This window comes from Gymnogyps californianus, chromosome 14 (assembly GCF_018139145.2).
Source record: "Gymnogyps californianus isolate 813 chromosome 14, ASM1813914v2, whole genome shotgun sequence".
NCBI classification, from domain to species: domain Eukaryota; kingdom Metazoa; phylum Chordata; class Aves; order Accipitriformes; family Cathartidae; genus Gymnogyps; species Gymnogyps californianus.
The window spans coordinates 21,940,222-21,961,089 of NC_059484.1; the positions used below are offsets into that span (position 1 = coordinate 21,940,222).

Below are 20,868 nucleotides of genomic sequence, written 5' to 3' on the forward strand. Positions count from 1 at the left end.
AGGAAAAAAGGTGTCACTTTTTAATGATAGGCCTGGGGAGGGGTGAATGAGTTCTTAGTGTACAAAATGAGCTGGTGCTGCTTCAAAAGGCAGTCTGTCTCTGGCTGTGCAGCAAGGAGATCTCCGATGGCAGGAAGTTTCTGTAGGAATGCAAACATTTTCTGAAATAAAGTTCCTCTTAAAAAGCAAAGCATAGTGATTAACATATTTGGCTCTGACTGATGTAAAATATACCACAATTACTGGATTCATTTCAGAGTGCGAGGAACATTACATAACTGGCTTGAGATATGGCTTGCATAAAGTGGTACGGTGTCTAACGTGCATGGCGTTGCAGTTTTTGATTCAGTTGGTTTGATAGACTCATGTTGACCATGCAGCCACAGGGTTACTGTGGTTACTGTTAGATCCCAAATTTGACTTGGATAGCATTTGTTATCAGAGATACCTGGCACAGTCATTTTCTTGTTTAGTGGAAACCAAAACTGTCCAAATCAGCTCATATCTGGAAGTGTTCAGCTGCTTAGCAGTTGTCATGAGTCTTACTGGATAAAGTGGAAAAAAGCAGTGCAGCATGTGGGAGAGACAATAGTACAGTATTTTATGTTCCTGCTCTTAATGTGTAAGAAACAACTTGTCGATGAAGACTTCAGTGGAAGAGTTTGGACTGATGTTATTATTAAGTCAATACAGTAGCTAGCTACTATCAAAAAAAAAAAAGTAATTGCCCTTCCTATCTCTTGTGCATGATGCTTCATTGGACCCTTGAGCAAACAGCATGGAGGAAGATTGCAGGAAATTAACAGTTCCTTGTGTGTGCTTGGTTTCTAGGCCACACGTTCCCTAAATGTACACACCATGGAGTCAGCTGTGTTGCTTGTTCAAGGGGAAACAATGGGACTGTGTAGTGACAGCAGTGAGGCAATGTCCTGGCGCTTTCAGTAACAGCAAGCTGCTAGAGTGTGATTTTGATCTTCATCTAAGCTGATTCTAAGGGTTTTTACCCATCTAAATTTCTAAAACACATTAACTACATAAACTGACTACAAAGAACCTCCAGCATTTTTTCAAAGTACTGTTTTGAAAGTAACATCTTAAAGATACTTTGCATACAGAATTATAAATGCACATATTTGTTACTTGCTGTGTATCAGGAGAATAAAGCTCTATGCTACTTGGAGACTTTTTAAATTTTGAATTTTGGACAGCTGCTTTGCTTTGACTAATGATCCTGTTTTCATGGTGGCCTAGTCTCACGGGGAGGGGGCACCCTCAATCTGCCTTTTGCATTTGGATTGTATTAAGTGGAGTCTTTGGAGTTCCAGGCTCAATGTGAATCTGCTTGTACTTCATCTTGTGTTGTAAACAAAATCGTACATCAGTTTTGAGTAGTGTCTTGTTACAAGGATGAGTTAGCACCGGTTGAGGCCAAACTAGATTGCTCTCACATTCATACCTGTGATAATTAAGGTCGTGGACAGTCTCTGTGTCACAGAGGCACCGACAGGGCTGATTGTACAGGGCTCTGAGTGTTGCTCATTTTTGTTAAAACAGGAGTGTGGCAGTTGTAGTGTGCTCTAAGATGACTGTGAACTGAAATCGGTACAGAATGGGGTAGGGCCTTTCCAAAGATGAGACTTCTTCCCTTGCGTTTTGTGGTTTGTGTGTAGTTTCCAGCACTAATTTTGAGCTGTGATACTCACATTACTTGACATTTTCCTCCATATGTGTGGCCAGCGTTAGGGCCAGTAGTGATGCTCAAGCTGGAAATGCTATAATGCTGAAAGAAATGGCATACTGACAGAGCGCTGTGGTAGAGTCTGTTTGTTTTGGCACTTTGTCATTCTTTCCTACCGACTTAACCCAACTCATCTAAATACATATGTTTTTGAGCCACATAAAGAGGTGCTGGAAGACCAGTATTTTCAGGAATGGTTTCCTCTACTATTTTTGCTGAAATAGGTTTTGTGGGTTTTGGGATGGGTTTTGTTTGTTTGGTTGGTTGGTTTTTTACTACTTTTAAAGAGCTTATTAAACCAGATCCTGCCTGGAACTGTCTGGGGTTTTAGGATAATTACAGAATTTAACTACGGTGTTCTTGTTTTGCAGTTGCTCCTGATTCCCCCTATAATTCTGTTACTTATTAATGTTGAAATGTTTCTTTTTCCTCCTTTGTCAAACTGAAGTAAAAAAAAAAAACAAACAAACAAAAACCAGAAAGAGAAACTTCATCATTGTAGTGTCAAATGAACAGAGTAAACAAACTCATATTTTTCGGATACGCTATATTTGGGTGCTTTAAGATCTAAATTTTACTGTAGAGTTTGCCATATATTACTGTGGTGTCAGACCGTTGTTCAGACTTCAAGTGTAATAATCATAATGTCTGCGAGGAGAGATTTAAATTCTAGGAAGCTTTTTTGATTCAGTAGTTGTTTGAAATGGCTGTACAACTAGTTATTTCTGTATTGGCCCCAACAACTTGCTTGTATAAAGAGTGTTCCAGAAAGGTGTCCAACATTGATTTGATTCTCCATGTCATATTGTGTTCTGTCACTTTTTACTCTTATTCGTATAAGTGGTCACCTTTGAATAATGACATGCGTGTGTCCCCCATCTCTCTGTTGTCATTCCATCCTGTTGCATCAAACCATCATTGGTTCTACCATTGCCATTCCTGACGTGTTTCTGTAGCCTCTTTTTTCCATCTCCACTATATAGAGGTCTTTACAGTGTCCCTGCATAGCCTCTTCATTGCTTCTGTTCTTGCAGTCTGTCATTCAAGAAAATTTTCTTACCCAAGTATTTCTAGTTGAATCTTAATCCCAATATTGTCTCATCTCTATAGTGGACAGATCAAATACGATTATTTATTCTCTTTTTGGCAGGCCTTTCATGAAGAACATGTTGCTAATTCCCCTTTCAGTCTTCTTTTTTCTTGATAAAGCAACCTAATTTGACCACTCCGAAGTTTGCATTTTCTAGACCTTTGATCGTTCTTGTTTGCCACCTTCTGCTGTCTCCTGTTGTTCTGACCCAAACTGGTCATAAGTATTTTAGCAGAGGACTTACTGAGGCTGAGTAGAGAGACACTCACTTCAGGTGCATTGTGCACTATACACCTGTTTATGTATGTGTCTGTCCTTTTTGAAACAGCATGAAGTGGCTGAGTGTATACCACCTCATGATCCATTATAATCTGCTCACTTGTTTTTTCTATAAAACTGATACTTGTCCTGTCACTGGTAGTTTCTGGCTTTGTTTAGCACCTTGTGCTTATTTTCGTGATTGTGTTGTGCTCTGATCTGAGGCAGTTTCTCAAGTTTGTCAAGATAATTTTGATAATTTTGTCTTCAGGTGTGCTTGCAGAGCTTTCCAACGTGATCTTTCTGCTGAACTTTGCAGTCCTGCTGTTAGTTACAACGTTCAATGGCTGTTCTCAAACACTTTTGTTTTTGGAACTAGAACAGATTCCTATGAAGACTCTCAGTCAAATGCTTCCATTTTATCAGAGAATAGGTGATTTTTGTGCTCAGCATATAGGCTATCTTTTCCTGGTGTGAAATGTTATACAAAAGTGTTCCAAAGCCTAAATTCAAGGTAGCAGACGTGTATTTCTCTACTTAGAAGACCTGGTAATCTCTCTTCAGGCAGAGAATGACAGGGCCTTTAAGTATCTAATCTGTATCTGCCTGTGAATGTGTTTAAGTAACTTTTATATGGGAGAGTTACTGCTCGCTCTTTGTAGCAATGGATTAGCAAAGCTTTTTCATATTTTTCTGGGAAAGCTTGAATAGTAAAGTGAGGCAAAATTGTTTTTTGTGTTGTATGCAACTAAAGATTATAAAAACTGTATTTTGCAAAAAAAGTTGTCCATTTAAAAAAGAAAGTGAATCGCTCGGATCTGTTGAATACTCCAGATGCATTGCTTTTCAGGGTGCAATGCTTTGTTCTGACTATATGTCCAACATCTTATAACAAAGAAATAGGCTACTCATTTCTGACTGACAGTGCAAAAAATGTATTTTGTGATGCCATCAGCCTACCAGAAAAAGTGAGGTAGGACTGTGCTGTCATCCTTGTTGTTTCCTTTGGAAATTTTTAAATAGGCTGCCAGCTTTGTTATTGATAATGTGTTTCTGGGTCATCAGTGCATCAAAACTAAGCAACATTGGACCAAATACCAATGTCTGTTGAAATTCACATGAAGTACTCCAGTGTTTGAGATCCATTAGGTTCATGGTTTTTATGTGTTTAACTCGTACTCTTGTATGTATTTTGTACAGTGTGACACTAATAGTTTACAGAAGTAAAAAAAAAAAAAGTTTGATTATTCAGCAAAATAATAATTTTATCAAATCGAATTTGAGATAGACCCATCATTTTTATAGTTTTGTTTTCATTTTCATGCTGTCCTCTCTATTTTGGCCAGAACTGCACTGAGGCTAGTAATCAGATTAATTCCGTGTCCTTTTTTATAACTGGCTCCTTAACTGTTGAAATTGGTGAAAGAAAGGTTTTTAAAAAAGTCTGAAGTACATGAAGGCAGGTATTTTGTTAAGCTCTTGCAAAAAAAAGTTACTGTTACCTGGAACCCATTGATTCATAAACATGTTCATCTTTATTAGAAAGTGTTAAGTACTGTTGTAGATTACTGTGCACGTTAAGTGTTGACTCACATGATACCAATGCTCATCTTCAATCGCAAAACAGAAACACTTATGATAAATATTTGTGGCCATTTATTAGCAGCTCGCTACCCCATAAGGTAATGGCTTTAGTAGACTTAAGATTTCTCTAGCTCCTACTGTTTTAATACTATTTCTGGCCTAGATCCTGTCAAAAGTGTTTTTGATTGTTTTGCTTAATTATCATTATGCATTATAAGCATAGGAAAGTGCCAAGGAAGTATAAAAACTATGTATGTTTTCTAATTTCAGTAATATATTTAGTGTCTTCACTAAATATATAGTGTCTTAATCAGTATCAGCATTTAAGCATAATTGTTCTGTCTAATAACTCTGGTTTCTTGGTTATGTGATGAAATCTACTTTTTGTCTGGCTCGGTACAAATTATTTCAAAGGAGGATTTTTCTCCTTAGGATTTTTCCTAATTTTCCTGGCCTTGGGATCAGCTGCAGTAAAACACCTAGTGTGTGTGTGTATATATATTTCAGATCGGATTTTTTTTGCCTTTGCTTGTGTCCTGATTTCAGCTGGGATAGAGTTAATTTTCTTCTTAGTAGCTGGTACAGTGCTGTGTTTTGGATTTAGTGTGAGAATAATGTTGGTAACACCCTGATGGTTTAGTTGTTGCTAAGTAGCGCTTATCCTAAGTTAAGGACTTTCCAGTTTCCCATGCTCTGCCAGCAAGCAGGTGTGCAAGAAGCTGGGAGGGAGCACAGCCGGGGCAGCTGACCCCAACTAGCCCAAGGGGTATTCCATACCATAGAACATCATGCCCAGTATGTAAACGGGGGTGGGAGTTGGCCAGGAGGGGCGGATCGCTGCTGGGGCATCAGTCAGCGGGTGGTGAGCAATTGCACTGTGCATCACTTGTCTCTTCTTGGGTTTTCTTTCTCTCTTTTTTTGTTATATTCCTTTTCATTACCATTATTATACCTTTTTTATTATTGTTAGTATTATATTTTATTTTACTTTAGTTATTAAACTGCTCTTATCTCAACCCACGAGTTTTACTTTTTTTTCCCTGATCCTCCTCCCCATCCCACTGGGAGGGGTGAATGGCTGCGTGGTGCTTAGTCGCTGGCTGGGGTTAAGCCATGACAGCTTGTAAGAAATAGTTTGAAGCATGATTACTGGATTGGAATCTAGAAGTTTTCTAAGCATCGGTGCGTACGTCATCTTTGTCTCACATAATGGATTCCAAAATAATAATTTGATTGCATTAGAAAACTATTAGAAAACTACTGTAGTTTAATTTTTTTAATCTCATTTAATAGTGGTACTAGCTGCATGAGATCTCAGATGTGTCTCCCAAGTTGAAATCTCAGTGTCTACCTTTCCTTTTTTCCTCTCCCACATGTTGACAATGTAGTTCTTTCTACATCGTGAGTAAGAGGTCATGGACCAACTTGTTACCCAGTTTTACTTGGTAGTCTGCAACAGATTCCTACCAGTGCCTCCTTTCTGGGCATAAGTACTATTATTCCAATTTACAGATGGGGAATCTCAGCCAGTGAGACTAAATGGCTTGACCAAGGTCATGCAGGAAGCCTCTGATGAAGCAGGGAATTGCACCTGGGTCTCTGGCTACTCTCTAGCAACTGATGGACCATCCTTCCTTTCAAAACTAGGTAAAATTTAAGACCATTTTAAGGGATATTTTTGAACTTGGATTTTTTGCCATCTTCTGCTTTTTATAATATATAAAACCCTAAAATGTAAAGATTTTATGTTTTTTGTAGATGGCATCTACATTAGACCTTTGTGCAAATTCTAATGCAATAAGCTGCAGTATTTTTTCTATTATAAATCATGTTTAGAGCCTGTGTGTCATGTAATGAAAAAGACCAGTATATCTGTCTTATCTACACTATGGTCTTCCTATTGTTGCTGCTTTTATAGTGGAACTGATGTTGGAAAACTTTAGGGGAAATTCCATTTGAACCAGACTGTAGTTCTCTGTAGCATATTAAGGCCTGCATGTTAGAGTAGTAACTAGAAAAGAATGTGTCTTCTGGAAAAAACGCTTCAGGCTGTCTTTGTGTATCAAATAAAGCAGAGCAACAGCTCTGCTTTCTAGTGTCACTTTTTATTGGGACAGGCAAAAAGAGAAAAGGGGAGGAGGGGGAGAATTACAGGTTTGTATGCACCCTCTGTGTTTTATTTTGGAAAAAACCCTGGTTTTGTAGATTGAAAAAATAAACCCAAAACCGCCAAAACATAAAAATCTTTATTGTTTGCAATTAGATATTGCTTAGGAAAGGCGTTTTTCCCCGTAGGAGAACTTGGGAAGTCCTGCAGGTGCATTTTTGTCTAAGCAGCATTTTTTTATTGTGATACAGACATATCTGCACTAATTGCATATTTAGTTACTGTCATCAATACCACTGTTTAAAAGCATTGGTTTTAACAAAGCACCATTGCTGTTCTTATCAATGGCTTATCTAAACTGATTGTGAGCAGAGTTAGGAGGGTCAGCAGAAGATATTGTCGATAGATGTGACCCTATGAATTGATAGGGTCATTGATACATTTGAGAGATAATTTATTCTGATGTAGCCAGGGCTTTAGCTTTAGCATACAGACATTTCCCTCTTGACTCAGAACTATACTATTTTCAAATTAACATGAGGAAAAACCCAAGAAATTATCAGTTATAATGCAGCTGCTTTACTTAAGGCTTCCGGGTTTTTCAACAAAGGTAGAATATTTCTGTTTAACACTTTAAATATCAAAATGAAATACTCACTCTCAGGTGTGTCTCATCTGTCTTTCCTTGCTTTAGGCATCTCTTTCATGATTCCCTTAGTGTTTTTCTCATAGAATCTAAGCATATTGGGCATCAGTTCATGAATATGCTGTGGTTATTTTCTGTAGTAATACAAAGTGGTATATGCACAAACACTCGGTGTGCTGTGCAAGTCAGCTTCTGCTTCTTGTGCACCCAGTACACAAAGTGATTTCTATTGCAGATTCTGGAAACAAACTGAGAACGTAGCTGTTTATATTGAGGCTTTCATCCTTTTTGCTGCTGTGTGATCTGTTGGAAACTACTGACAATACTGACAATATCATGTGTGGTGTTGCATGGATCTGGAATACCTGCCCTGCATATCTGTGTGTAGGAAAATACTCTGTTGGGTATTGACTTAGAGTTAGTAACACCTTTTTTTTTAATGGTTGTAAGTCAAATTTTGGCAGGACTCCATTGCTTAAGTTGATTATACAAAGATTGGAGAAAACTGAATATTGAATGTAAAGCGTGTAAAACAAACTTGCCATGACTTCTCTGTTTAGCAGGGGAGAGATATGATCTTAATATGATAATGTTGTAAGTCTTTTCTCTCCTTTTGACCCAGTTTGTGGGTCTGGGGTTTTAGAAAGGAAAACTATAAGGTCTGTTTTATGAGTTAAGTGATGGAATAGAATAGTTCAGTTAGAAGGGACCTACAACGATCATCTAGTCCAACTGCCTGACCACTTCAGGGCTGACCGAAAATTAAAACAAATTAAGGGCACTGTCCAAATGCCTCTTAAACACTGACAGGCATGGGGCATTGACCACCTCTCTAGGAAGCCTGTTCCAGGGTTTGACCACGCTCTTGGTAAAGAAATGCTTCCTAATGTCAATTCTGAACCTCCCCTGATGCAGCTTTGAGCCATTCCTAGGCATCCTGTCCCTGGATCCCAGGGAGAAGAGCTCAGCACCTCCCTCTCCACATCCCCTCCTCAGGAAGCTGCAGAGAGCCATGAGGTCGCCCCTCAGCCTCCTTCTCTCCAAACTAGACAAACCCAGAGTCCTCAGCCGCTCCTCACAGGACATGCCTTCCAGCCCTGTCACCAGCTTGGTTGCCCTCCTCTGGACACCTCCAAGGACCTTCACATCCTTGTCAAATGGTGGGGCCCAGCACTGCACACAGTACTGACTACAGCGGGACAATCCCCTCTCTTGACCGGCTGGTGATGCTGTGTTTGATGCCCCCAGGATGCGGTTTGCCCTCTCGGCTGCCAGGGCACACCGCTGGCTCCTGTTGAGCCTGCTGCCGACCAGCAGCCCCCGGTCCCTTTCTGCAGGGCTGCTCTCCAGCCACTCCTCTCCCAGTTTATACTTGTGTCTGGCATTACTCCCTCCCCGGTGCAGAATCTGGCATTTGTTCTTGTTACATTTCATGCTATTGATGATTGCCCAGTGCTCCAATCTATCTAGATCCCTCTGCAAGGCCTCTTGTCTCTTGAGAGTCAGCAGCACCTGCCAGTTTGCTATCGTCAGCAAACTTGCTAATGGTGCATTCAAGTCCTGCATCCAGATCATTGATAAAAATACTGAGCAGCACTGGCCCTAGGATTGAGCCCTGAGGAACACCGCTGGTGACCGGTTGCCAGCCAGATGTAGCCCCATTCACTACAGCCCTTTGAGCCCTGCCATCCAGCCAGTTCTTCACCCAGCGCACCATGAACCTGCTTATCTCACAGTTGGACAACTTGTCCAGAAGGATGCTGTGAGGGACAGTATCTAAAGCCTTACTAAAATCCAGAAAAACTACATCCACCACCTTTCCTTCATCCACTAGGTGGGTGGTCTTGTCGTAGAAGGAGATTAAATTAGTTAAACAGGACGTTCCCTCTGTGAACCCGTGTTGACTGTGCCTGATGATTGCATTGTCTTTTACATGGCTTTCAATAGCACCCTGTGTGATTTTCATAATTTTTCCAAGTACTGAGGTTAGGCTAACAGATCTGTAGTTCCCTGGGTCTTGCCTCATGCCCTTCTTGTAAATTGGAATAATGTTGGCTAGCTTCCAGTCAGTGGGGACCTTCCCAGACTCCCAAGACCTTTGCTAGATGATTGAGAGGGGTCCTGCTGTAACATCTAGGATGTTACAGATGGCATTGCTACTGCTTTGTGTATGATGGGTGCACAGTATTTGTCAGAATATTTAGTGAGCCTCTTACACGTGGAACACCCATCTTGAGGTTCATCACAGGCTGTTTCTTGTAGCATTTTTCCTTTTTTTTTTTTTTTTTTTAAAACCAGGGAGTAATGTGTTAAATTTGCAGCTAAAAGTACAGCTGTTCCACTCCAATTTATAATGATTCATAGAAATGTGAGGTGTCTTATAGGTTAAGACTGGAAGAAATTTTCTTACAATCTTACTTCATGTGTGTCACAAGGTAAATTGACTTAAGTCTTGTGTGAAGTAATAAATTAAAAATATCCTTATTTATTTGGGACAGGGTGGTAAGCTGTTCTTTATTGCTTATTTGAATTTGTCTGCCTTTCTTTAGTGATCCTTGGCAACTAGTTTAAGGGGACGTGCTAGTGAGAGGTCCTGTCTGTGTAGTTACTTATAAAATCTCCCCTCCTTTTCATCAAATTGTTAAATATCTTGCAAAAAGGCATGTATTCCAAAGTGAGCATTATGCTAATAGTTCTTTTTGACAACCTTTTTTCATATAACCTTTATAAGAGAATCATAACAAGATTATTACCTCACTAATACTGTACATATAAACAAATAATTCAATTTTGTTATTGTTACGTGATAGTCCTGTCTTTGTCACATGCTACTGCCAAAGTAGCACAAATATAATATTAAGAAAGGTACAGGCCCGCTGAAACCGAAAAGGTGTTCAGTCCAATTTCCACTGTATTGCTGAAATTTGTTGAATTGAAGGAAGGATATCTTGAAAGGTCCAGTCTTCTTCCTCTGCAGGGCAGCTTAAGCAGTAATGGAGTTCAAGAATTCATCAGGAGAGTTGCTTCATATTCTCTCCCTCTCCCCTTGGAGTTTGAGATTTTGAGTCTGGGGAGAGGAGAGGGGAAAAGGAGCGTACGAGTGGTCTCTAATACCTCTTTTAATAAGGATTACTGGTAAAGCGGAGAGCTGTCTGTCTCCAGTTAGCGCCCTGTTACCCCCAGTGATCTTGTAATTATTACAAAACTCTAGTTTGACTGTCCAGCTTAAGGTGTTTCTTAACTTATTAGGAATTTCTTGCCGTTCATCTGACATATTTGATTATATTTGTGTAGCATGTAAGTTCTGTAGATGAAAGATTGGAATGCGACTGTGTTTTAACATTTAATAGTCCTGGTTGTTAGGACGTGGAATGAGACTTGTAACCTGCGTTCCTGTTCTTAGCATTCTTGCCATGTAGTTTCATATGGCTTTAACATTTGTCCTTTCTGATAGGAAAAAAAGAGGATGATATCTCAGAATAGTGATTTGGAATTGTAGTGTGGTTTATATTGTCACACTTGTAAATAAGATAATGAAAAATCTGGTGAGTAGGTATTTCTGGATAATCTCATGCCATCCAAAATATGTGCATTTGGTTCAGGGAGTTTAATAACGTACAAGGCAACACAAAACTTCTGATTTAGAGTGGATTTCACAAACACAAACTTTCCTGGCTGAAGGATTTAATTCTGTGAATGTCAGTTAACCATACTGATACAGGCCATTTGTTGAAGTGCCAAGTAAGAGTGTCTAAGTTCTCTAAAAAATCCCGATGTGAAAGAGGCTTACATTGGGTCATCAGCTATATTTTGGGATGAACAATTTTCACATCTTTAATTTTGTATGGGGAAATGCAGCATTTGGAGCCACTGATGTGTGTTTGGGGATAAATAATTTTTCATAGGTTAGTAATTGCTGTGAATTTGATTCCCGTTTCTTTTGTAATGTTTGATAGCTATGTACATTTGATGTTCTCAGTGTTATCATTACAATACTTATCCTGATTTTTCTGACTAAAGCTGCTGTCTCCTTATCCATAGGGATTGTAGGAATCTATTTTTTTCTATTTAGTGTCTGAAAAGAGCTGAAATGCCTTCTAAATTTTTTTTTTTCTTATCAGATCTTTGTGGAATTCGATGGCTGTAACTGGAAGCAACATGCCTGGGTCAAAGTCCATGCTGAAGAAGTTATAGTGTTGTTGCTGGAAGGATCATTGGTTTGGGCACCTCGAAATGATTCAGTTATGCTTCAGGGGACTCGAGTCTCACTGGCACAGTGGCCTGCACTGGTGAGTATTTGGCCAAAAGCTCTCATATCCTCAGAGGTTTGCATCAACTCTGCTGCGAAACACAAGGCTTGAATATCGTACAGGGCACCATTTTGCAGGTACCAAAAACTGCTTGCAGATGGATTTTTTTAAAATGGTAAATAGGAGAGCAGTTAGCTGGGAATTATAGTGCCTTCGGAAAAGCATCTGAGGGGCAGTATGCTTCCAGTTCCTGTCTCAGAAACTGAAAGCTGTTACCTCACAGAAATGAAATATTGTTTACCTGTGGGTCTCTGAAGAAATGTGGTACATATCTGAAAAGGTTGTTTTTCCCTATTTTAGAACTTTGAGTGTGTTAGGCTTTTCTGAGTTGTGAAAATAAGCCTTTTGGTCTTACTGTGGACTCTCTAGAGCTCTGCACGGTAAAGGTTGCTGCATCATTTTAATAGGTATTCCTGAAGGCGCTTTGGGGAAGAGAATAGACTCTGGGCTGTGCCTGACCTATAAGCTATAAGTTGGCCACTCCTAATCTAAACTAAAAATTTGATTTCAGTGGTGGTGTCAGCATTAACTAACATGACATGCAAAATTTTCTCCTGTTTCTTGAAGTGGTTATCCGTATTGTTGTTCACATGACAGTTACATGTCATGACACTTGAGACCAAAGCCAATGTTTTAGCTGGCATATCTGAGTATACCCATTCTGCAAACATCCTGATGAGTAATATGTAGTGAAGAGCATTCCTTACATCCTTCTTCCTTCTCTTAGTGGCTTCTGAAGAGGAAAGATCATTATATGTGAGAATCCTACTCTCGTTTTCATGCTGTCTAATTTATATTATTTTGCCCTCCTTTTGTTTCTTTTCTTCTCCTGCAGTCCTTGGACTGCTTGGGATCCTACTCTCTGCTTTTTAATACTGCATTTTGTGCATGGGCACACTGAAATGTTTTTTGCAGTCAAGGACCTTGTGCCTTGGTAGAATTTGAATTTAGTGTTTTGAGTGGACACTTGGGCTCAAAGCAACAAGTTCAGCACTGCATCTTTCTCTGAGGGTTTCTTTATTGCATTTGTCTTAAGGCAGAAGAAAACCAGGCTTTTATAGCAGAGATTCTGTATACAGTGTTTTTTCCATAGGCGGAATTTTCCTTTCAGTGTATTTCCAACTTGTCTCCAAGAGTGAACTCCAGTTTAATTTCATCAGGGAAACTGTGTTTATACAGGATCAATTTCTTTCAGATGATTCCCAAGTATCTTGATATCTGAGTGATTTGGGGGTGTTACCGTAGTCCGCACACTGATTGTGTAATGAGTTGTGTCAGAACCTGTTAGAAGACTGTTAGAAGCAAATATGGGTTCACTAAGATCCCAGAGTACTTCCACTATAACTCAAGCTATATGTGTAGAATTGCTGAAAAAAACATTTCTGTCCTCTGTACTCTGGACAACGATGTGAGCGCTCAAGCTTTCACTAAGTGCTGGAGGCCTACCTAAATAACTGTATGGGAATACAGACTGGAGTTAGCCAAAGCACCAGAGGATGTATGTGCAATGTAGACAATTCTGGGAAGCCAACTACTTAGCATTACAAAGCAGATGGTATTTTCTTTTGGGTGGGGTGGTGTTGGTGTTGGGTTTTGGGTTTTTTTTGAGATACATCACTTATGAATGTGTATAAGGTTATCATTCTGATTCTGCTAGGTATTATTAGTGGTTTGTCCTGCAGCTTGAATATCAATAGTACACCTGTTATGAACTTCAGTTTTGTACAAAATGCTAGCAAAAAAAAGCTCCCCTTTAATAATATGTGTATAAATTACTTACACCTGACTTCTATACGGGAATAAAAATGTTCCTTTCAGGAGGCTATACCCGAAATACGTAGCATAGTTTGAACCATTAACCAAAGCTTTTTTTTGTAACCTGAGCATCAGAAGGTGCTTACCTGTGAAAAAACAAATACCACAAAAGGTGTTTTCAGTTCTGCTTTAAGTTCCAATGAAGAAATGGAGCCAATTTTCTGTAATTCCTTCTCGTAATATGCCACACCTGCAAGAATTGTTGGCTTAGACATAATGAGTAATAATTTGCCTTAAAACTCAGGCACTGGGCGGTGCAAGTTGAGAAGTTAAACTTTTTATTCTTTGTGATACTTAAATATCATGTGAAAACAACTATTGTTGGCCTGTATGTGTGCTCAGTCATTTTTATAACCTTTGTTTTTTTGTTGTTCATCACAGACCTTCACTCCTCTAGTAGATAAGCTGGGTTTAGGCTCTGTGGTCCCAGTGGAGTTTCTTCTGGACAGACATTTACGTTTCCTGTCTGATGCCAGTGGACTACGCTTGTTTCAGGTATCTGAACTGTGTTCAGTTAAAGTGCAAATTTAACTTTGTGCTGTGCTTGTCAGATTAAATTTTTTTTTTTTACTGTTCCACTTACATATTCTTGTCTTCCTCCTTTCACTGCCCTGTCATGTATTTGTGTTTGTTTCCCTGCTTTTCTAGGTGCTTAGGCTAACCTCCATCTGCCTTCGAAAAGTCCTAGTTCCTCTCTATATTGGTCAGTTGGAGAGCTAGCTGTCAAGTATCGTGTAGCTGATAATTGCAATGGAAATTTTGCAACAGCTTTTGCATGGCTAGTCCTTTTTTTTTCCTCCTGGCATGTTCAGCGATGTTTTTCGTAATTTTACTTTTTTTTGGTTTGTCAGTCTCTGAGAGCAGTCCAAGAAGAGCTGTCCCCTAAAAACTAATGATTCTATTACCTTAAAAGACTATACTTTTATGTTAAAACTGTTTGTTGTTGGCAGATGGGAACAGAGAGTCAAAATCAGATTCTGCAGGAACAGCCTTCACTAAGAGAATCTGTCAATGCATTGATCAGTGACCAGAAGCTTCAGGAGATATTTAGTAGAGGTGAGACTGTGTTTTTCTCTCTCAGAGCTACTTTGTTGTGTAACAGTTAGACTATGTTGGGATTTGTGAAGGAGAAGTAATAGTATCTGTTACTGTTTGATTTGGAAGGTCAATTTTTTGTATTGTTTTGCAAGTTCTTTACAAAGAACCATTATTTTGTCACAGATACAGGTAAGCAGTTGCTGAGATACAGCCAGAAATACCTACTGGGAATGATCACTGAAGATGTAGTTAAAGTACGACAACGTATTATTGATAACGTCCATGTATTTACAACTTCCCTTATTTTAAGTTTTAGTTTTGAATTTTTAAAGTTTTGGTCCTGTTCTGTGGTTCTGTTCCATAATTCTGGAAATTTACAAGTGGAGTTACTCTGTAGTTGTTGATCTTTAAAAAATTTCTTTTGTTATGTCAAATTTAAGTTTTGGCATTTTGATAATTAATACATGAATTGTTTAAGTTGAAAATGTGGTGTGGCCGTGGCTGCTCAGCATAGAGTTAATACCTTAACTGTTGTCTGGATTGTGTGTTAGGGTTAAGCCTGATTGCAGCTTTTGTTGTCAGATTGGGGTCTTCTAGTTCAAGTGCTGAAATGATTTTCTATCCGGAGTTTGGGTTCATGGGCCAGGTGGCCACCCTAGAGGTAGGCCACTGTATTACGTTTGAAGGACGATGTAATTCTTAATGGGGATTTGGTGCCTTTTGCTTCAATAAAATGTTTATTGATAAAAATGCTGTGAGGACAATACTTCTTACATGAGCAAGTAGCTTCAGAATTGTCCGGTTTGGAGCCTTCTTCTGAAGCACCTAGTTCTGGTTGTATCAGATACAGGCTGTTGGATCATGTGGATTTTGATGATCTAATATTAACAAAGTTTTTTTTGTCTGGACTTAGGGTAGGAGGAAAGCTCTGCATGCTGATGTAGAGAGTGAGGGCAGGGTCGGAGGAATCCTTTCTGTAGATGATCCATTACCCGTGTCAAAGAACTAAGACTGGTTGGTTTAGAGACGTTGGATATTTGTGCAATTCTATTAAATTTTCCACAGTTACAAATATACGTTTCTGTTCTGAACTGCATGCAGTTTATACTGGGATTTGATGCATCTGGACTGAGTCAGAATGCTACGACTGTCCACTGGTTTGATGCTTCATAATTACTGACCTGTAGGTTAGAAAGCAAAAGAGTTTAGTTAGCAAGGAGCCCCCATCTATCTTGATTTTGTCAAAGGAGTGAGTTTATTTTGATCTTTCGCTTTTTTTTATTGTAAACTGTATTAATTTTGTCTTTACAGTAGCTTTGAGTTACAGCAATGAGGGCTTATTGACTTTTTACAATAAAATGCTTGGTTTATGCAGGATTTGCAGCAGAAGCCCTAGCATTTTAATTTCTTTCCACCTGAAAGATGACACTTCAAGCCCTAATTATGTGCACAGAACTCTTTTTTTTTTTTTTTTTTTTTTTTTTTTTTAATTGTATGACTCTTAACTAGTATGACACAAAGCTTGTGTGGAAAATGTACTCAAAGTCCTTCTTTTCCAGGTCCTTACAGTGTCCAAGGCCAAAGAGTTAAGGTTTACCAACCAGAGGATGAAAATAGCTGGCTCTGTGGTGTTGTGAGCCATCAAGACCCAGTAACTCGTCTTATGGAGGTGTCTGTGACTGAGGTAAAAATATGAAGCACTGCTTTGGTGTTCCTAAAATACCATTCCTCAATATCTTGTGGAGAATGACAGCTTCACCAAAATGTGTACTTTTGGTTCTTTGTTATTTGCTTTAAAAGATGAGTAATTATCCATGTTGCGATTTGCAGATTTTTTTTTTTTCCCTTTTATGATGAGTTTCCACAATAAATGATGATACACAGCCCACTTCTATAAAAGAAGCTATAAGAATTTCTTTGGAAGTAAGCGCTATATGAAAAAATACTGGAAGTGGCTTTCTGGATGGGAGAGCGTGCTGATGTACAGAAAGCTACCTTCTGGGTCTGTGATGCTGTCGTCTTCCTATGCCTTCTCTAGCTTCTGTCTGACAGACTGTACAAGTGGTTTGAAACAAGTGTAGCATGGAAGATGAAGTCTTAGTCTAAACAAAATTGATCGATGTATTTTAGCTTAGACTGTTTACTTTTGCCCTGTTCCTATCAGTAAACCTCGTAAGTGTTGTAAACAGCACAGAAGATCTCTGCACTGCTAGAGTTATCTGGTTTGTATTATATGCTTCTCTGTGGTCTGACAGCTAATTCAGTCTTACCAGCAGCCTGCTCCTAATGGCTTCCTTTTTCAGGAGCAACTAGGAACAGGTCTGTAGCGCTGTGTGTAAATTACTGTAGCAGCAGCACTCCTCCCATTTTTTGGGGTCCTGTCCCGAGTGCCATGCCCCCCGCCCCCGCAGCCTTTTCCATGTGCAGTAAAATATGTGTGCAGAATGAATGCACTGAACGTGCCCAGTAAGTCCTGTGTACACATGCAGTAATCCTGTGCTCTGACTACTAGAGCTATTGCTGGTGCACAGGAAAAAAGTGTACTATGTATGGCAAATAAGTATAGTACTTTGGAGAGGCATTGAAATTGTGGAGTATATGCTTTCAGCAGATACATGCCGGGAAGCACCCAACTTACTGCGTATCTACTGTGAAATAAAAAGGTGACCTCCAAGCACAGTTACAGAGATTGGGTATTCATTGCTCCTTTTGGGGAGACGTTGATAGTTAGCATAAATTAATGTGCTTCCTTCCAGTAGTCTTTTCTACATCTAGCAGAGTGAATGTGCAGAAGGCTAGGACAACACTAAATCAAATTTAAGAAGAGCTGTGTTTAATGCAATGAATGCCTCTAGAGATGCTCAGTAGAACAAATATACAAGGAAACAGTGGTAGGAATCGAATCTGAAAGTTGTTGAAATAGAGGCGGAGCAAAAGGATAAAAGGTAAACTGGAAGGCTGTAGTATTACTAAGGAAGTGGGACAGAAAGAAAAGGCAAATGGAAGAGGAGGTGCAGAGTAACCCTGTGTTTGAGGTCTCTTATGTTGATACTACATACTCTGAATTAAAAACTAACCTCCTCTTTTCTTCCTCCTACCTCCTCAATATCAATCTGCATAAAAATTAGAGTGGTGAAATAAAGTCGGTGGATCCTCGACTGATTCATGTGGTGATGGATAACACTTCTCCAAGCGAGGTACTACAACAGTTCAGGTCTTGTATATACAGTGTGAAACTTCATAAAGATGTAGATACAAAACATGTAAAACATGGAGACAACTGAAAACTGATGCTGTGTTCATTGTGGGCTTTTGATAATGTAATTGGAAGAGGAAAACTTTCTTTACCGCTTTGAGAGATGGTCATAGCTTTCTTTAAACAATCTCCTCTATTTGTTCAGGCCTGTTTTACTAAGTTCAGCATGGATCTTGTGGGGAGGTTAATAATCATGGTTGTTGTGCTCCATTTTAAGGGGTAGTGCTCTGATAAAGAATGTCTCTGTGCTCACTGCTGCCTTCTAACGGGATCACTCTGTGCTTCTTCACAGACCTTTTTAGGCATTTCTAAAAATTACCATCTGGCTTCTCTGAAGCAGGCTTGTATGCTTGTGGCATTTCATTGCTTCAGTTGAGAGGCTCCATGATAACACTTGAACCTGTGTTTTTACCCTAGGCTAAAGGACAAGCTATCTCCTGTAGTTAAATATTGTAGGCTTTGGGTAGTGGACAGCAAGTGTGCCCTTCAAAAGAACTGTGGGGATTAGACTTGAAGCAAAAATTAGTGTGCAGATAGTTTTCATACATTAGCAAGAACTATGTTGGAGTATGGCCATGTTGCGTGTTTCCCAAAATCTGCCACGACATGGTACGTGCTACAGCAAAGTATCTCAGCTAAAAATCTTATTGTGAAGATCCTGTTCTAGTACAAAAAAGACAAGACTGCACTTATGCTGGTGCTCTGTGTTCACATAGTATCTTTCCTTAGATGCCTAAATTTGTGATTAAATGTTCCTAAGCTTAAGAGCAGTGTAATGTATTCTGTTCTAACAGAAAAGTGTTCTTTAAACAGGTAACCTGATTGTTCTGTTTAGTGATTGCATAGTTTTGTCTGTTATAGGGAGGGGGCCTAAAAACAGCTAAATCATCGAAAGGGAAAAAGAAGAAGGAAACTCTGGAGGGAAAGGATGGACGGAGGAGGAAAAATGCTTCAGATTCTGGATGTGATCCTGCAACAAAGAAGCTAAAGGAGAGGGGTGAGGTGGATAGCAATGGTAGTGATGGAGGTGAGGCAAGCAGAAGTCCTTGGAAAGGAGGCTCCAGTAGTGAAACAGGACTGGATCCAAGGGCCAAACAGTTGCCTTCATTCATTCCTCAGATTAATCGCAATATTCGCTTTGCCACTTACACCAAAGAGAATGGCCGAACACTAGTAGTCCAAGATGAGCCAGTTGGTGGTGACGCACCATTGCCCTTCACTCCATTTTCCTCTGTGGCTGGACAAGCGTTACTAGTTGGATCTGGATGTAAAGAGGCAGGAAAATCACTGGAACAGGTTGGCCAAGGCACAGTGACTTCTGCAGCTGCAGTTACTACAACTGCTTTGACACCGACAACTGTGAGAATCTCTGATACCAGTTTGCCAGCTGTTACTGGACAGGAGAAACTGAAAACAGGCCGATCACAAGCCCAGGGAGAGGTGAGTAGCTCATGATCCAGCATATTCAAGAAAGACATACATATTTGCAACAGATGTTCTGCAACATATTCCTGTTAAAAAGTGTGTCCATGGAATTGAGAAAACGACTTTTCTCTGATGAATCCCTCCCTTCCCAAAGGAAACCTTTCTGTTACCTGATCTAAGAAAGAACTCAAAAGAAAATGAAGATATTTGGTGGAGGAGTTGTAAGAGACAACTTCGTAGCACTCTTATCTTTATTCAGCCTTAATCTGAGAAATGCAGCCTTAAAGTCACTTTAAGTGCTGCACTCAATATAATTAATTTTGTTGTGTCATATGGAAGGTAAGCTACTTAATATCTCTTGCCTTTATATAAACAAATATGCATGAGAATGTGCACTGAGTTGAACATTTAAGTTACTTTAAAAAAAAAAAGCCTCAAAACTGGAAAAACAATGAGGCTACATTTAGAGGACCTTTTATAGATGCCCAACTTGTCTGTTACAGCTATGATATCTCCATAGTAGAAAAATGAGCTGGTTGCATCATATACTATCTAGGGCTGAAAACAAAGAAATCATTAAAACATCTGAGATGGGTACCTTTAGAATAAATTTTAATAAAGAGCTCAGTCTGGAAGCAGCTTGAAGACCTTTTAGTTATGTCTTTGTTTTCAAGGGGAAAAGTGGAAAAGTAGAAGGGAAACCCTGTTAGAAACAAAATAGAAGACTTTTTAAGTAATCAAATGAAGGCTTATAAAAACAAAACAAAAACAAAACCCCACCTCAGTAAGTACAGCAAAAATTAAGAAACTCGTAGTCTACTGTATAAAAAAAGTAAAGAAAATGGGAGATGCATTAGAGAGTCCAAGGTGATTGACAGGAAGTTGAATGGATTACTTTGATCCCTGTCTTTTGTATTAGCTAATGGAATGGGGGGAAAGGTGAGATGTTTACCTTGGGATAAGGATTCCTAGGTGGTAAGGTGTAAAGGAGAAAGAGAATTGTAGAAGACAGGAGTGTTACATAATTAAATTTTCATAATATAAGCTGCTCTCTCTTCCACCCCCCCACCCCCCAAAAAAAAGTTCAGAGTTGGGAGCAACTACAAATTGTGTAGGTGAACGGTCAAAACTGTATCTATCATCAATGGTATTAAGGAATAACTTTAATTGTACTGAGAAGTTTAGGTACGACCTCTCCTTCCCTCCCTCTCCCCAACCCCAAATCACTGGGTTTAAATCCTTATTAATAATCTGGCTTCAGACTTTGCAGGCAGACCACTAGTCCATTTCAAACCGTATTTTCCTTGAGGGAGGGAACCTGACATAAATCAGTAAGAGTGTTGTAGATAGTTCACGTGTTATTGCTTCAGACTGTCCGCTTTATCGTAGTGTGATTTGGTACTTGAGATTACTTAATAAGCTTGGTTTGCATTCATATTCATATGCTTTTTAAAACTGTTAGAGCTCAGTTTGTGAAAATTACTTTGGCTCTAAAAAGAAATATCTGAAATTCTAATATCTGGAAGGACTGTTATGGGGGACATTAATATGTTAAAGTTATTACAGCTGGAGGTTGGTAAGGAGGAACAAGCTAAACATTA

General features: G+C 39.3%; 1 protein-coding gene across 1 annotated transcript in view; it reads left to right on the forward strand.

Moving 5' to 3' along the window:
• KDM3B (lysine demethylase 3B) overlaps window positions 1-20,868 on the forward strand; it is a 70,097-nt gene that overhangs the window by 10,152 nt on the left and 39,077 nt on the right. Inside the window, exons 2-7 of the mRNA XM_050905079.1 lie at window positions 11,545-11,712; window positions 13,930-14,043; window positions 14,499-14,604; window positions 16,146-16,270; window positions 17,715-17,783; window positions 18,704-19,282. Coding sequence (XP_050761036.1) covers window positions 11,545-11,712; window positions 13,930-14,043; window positions 14,499-14,604; window positions 16,146-16,270; window positions 17,715-17,783; window positions 18,704-19,282 — 1,161 coding nt within the window. The remainder of the gene's footprint in view (window positions 1-11,544; window positions 11,713-13,929; window positions 14,044-14,498; window positions 14,605-16,145; window positions 16,271-17,714; window positions 17,784-18,703; window positions 19,283-20,868) is intronic.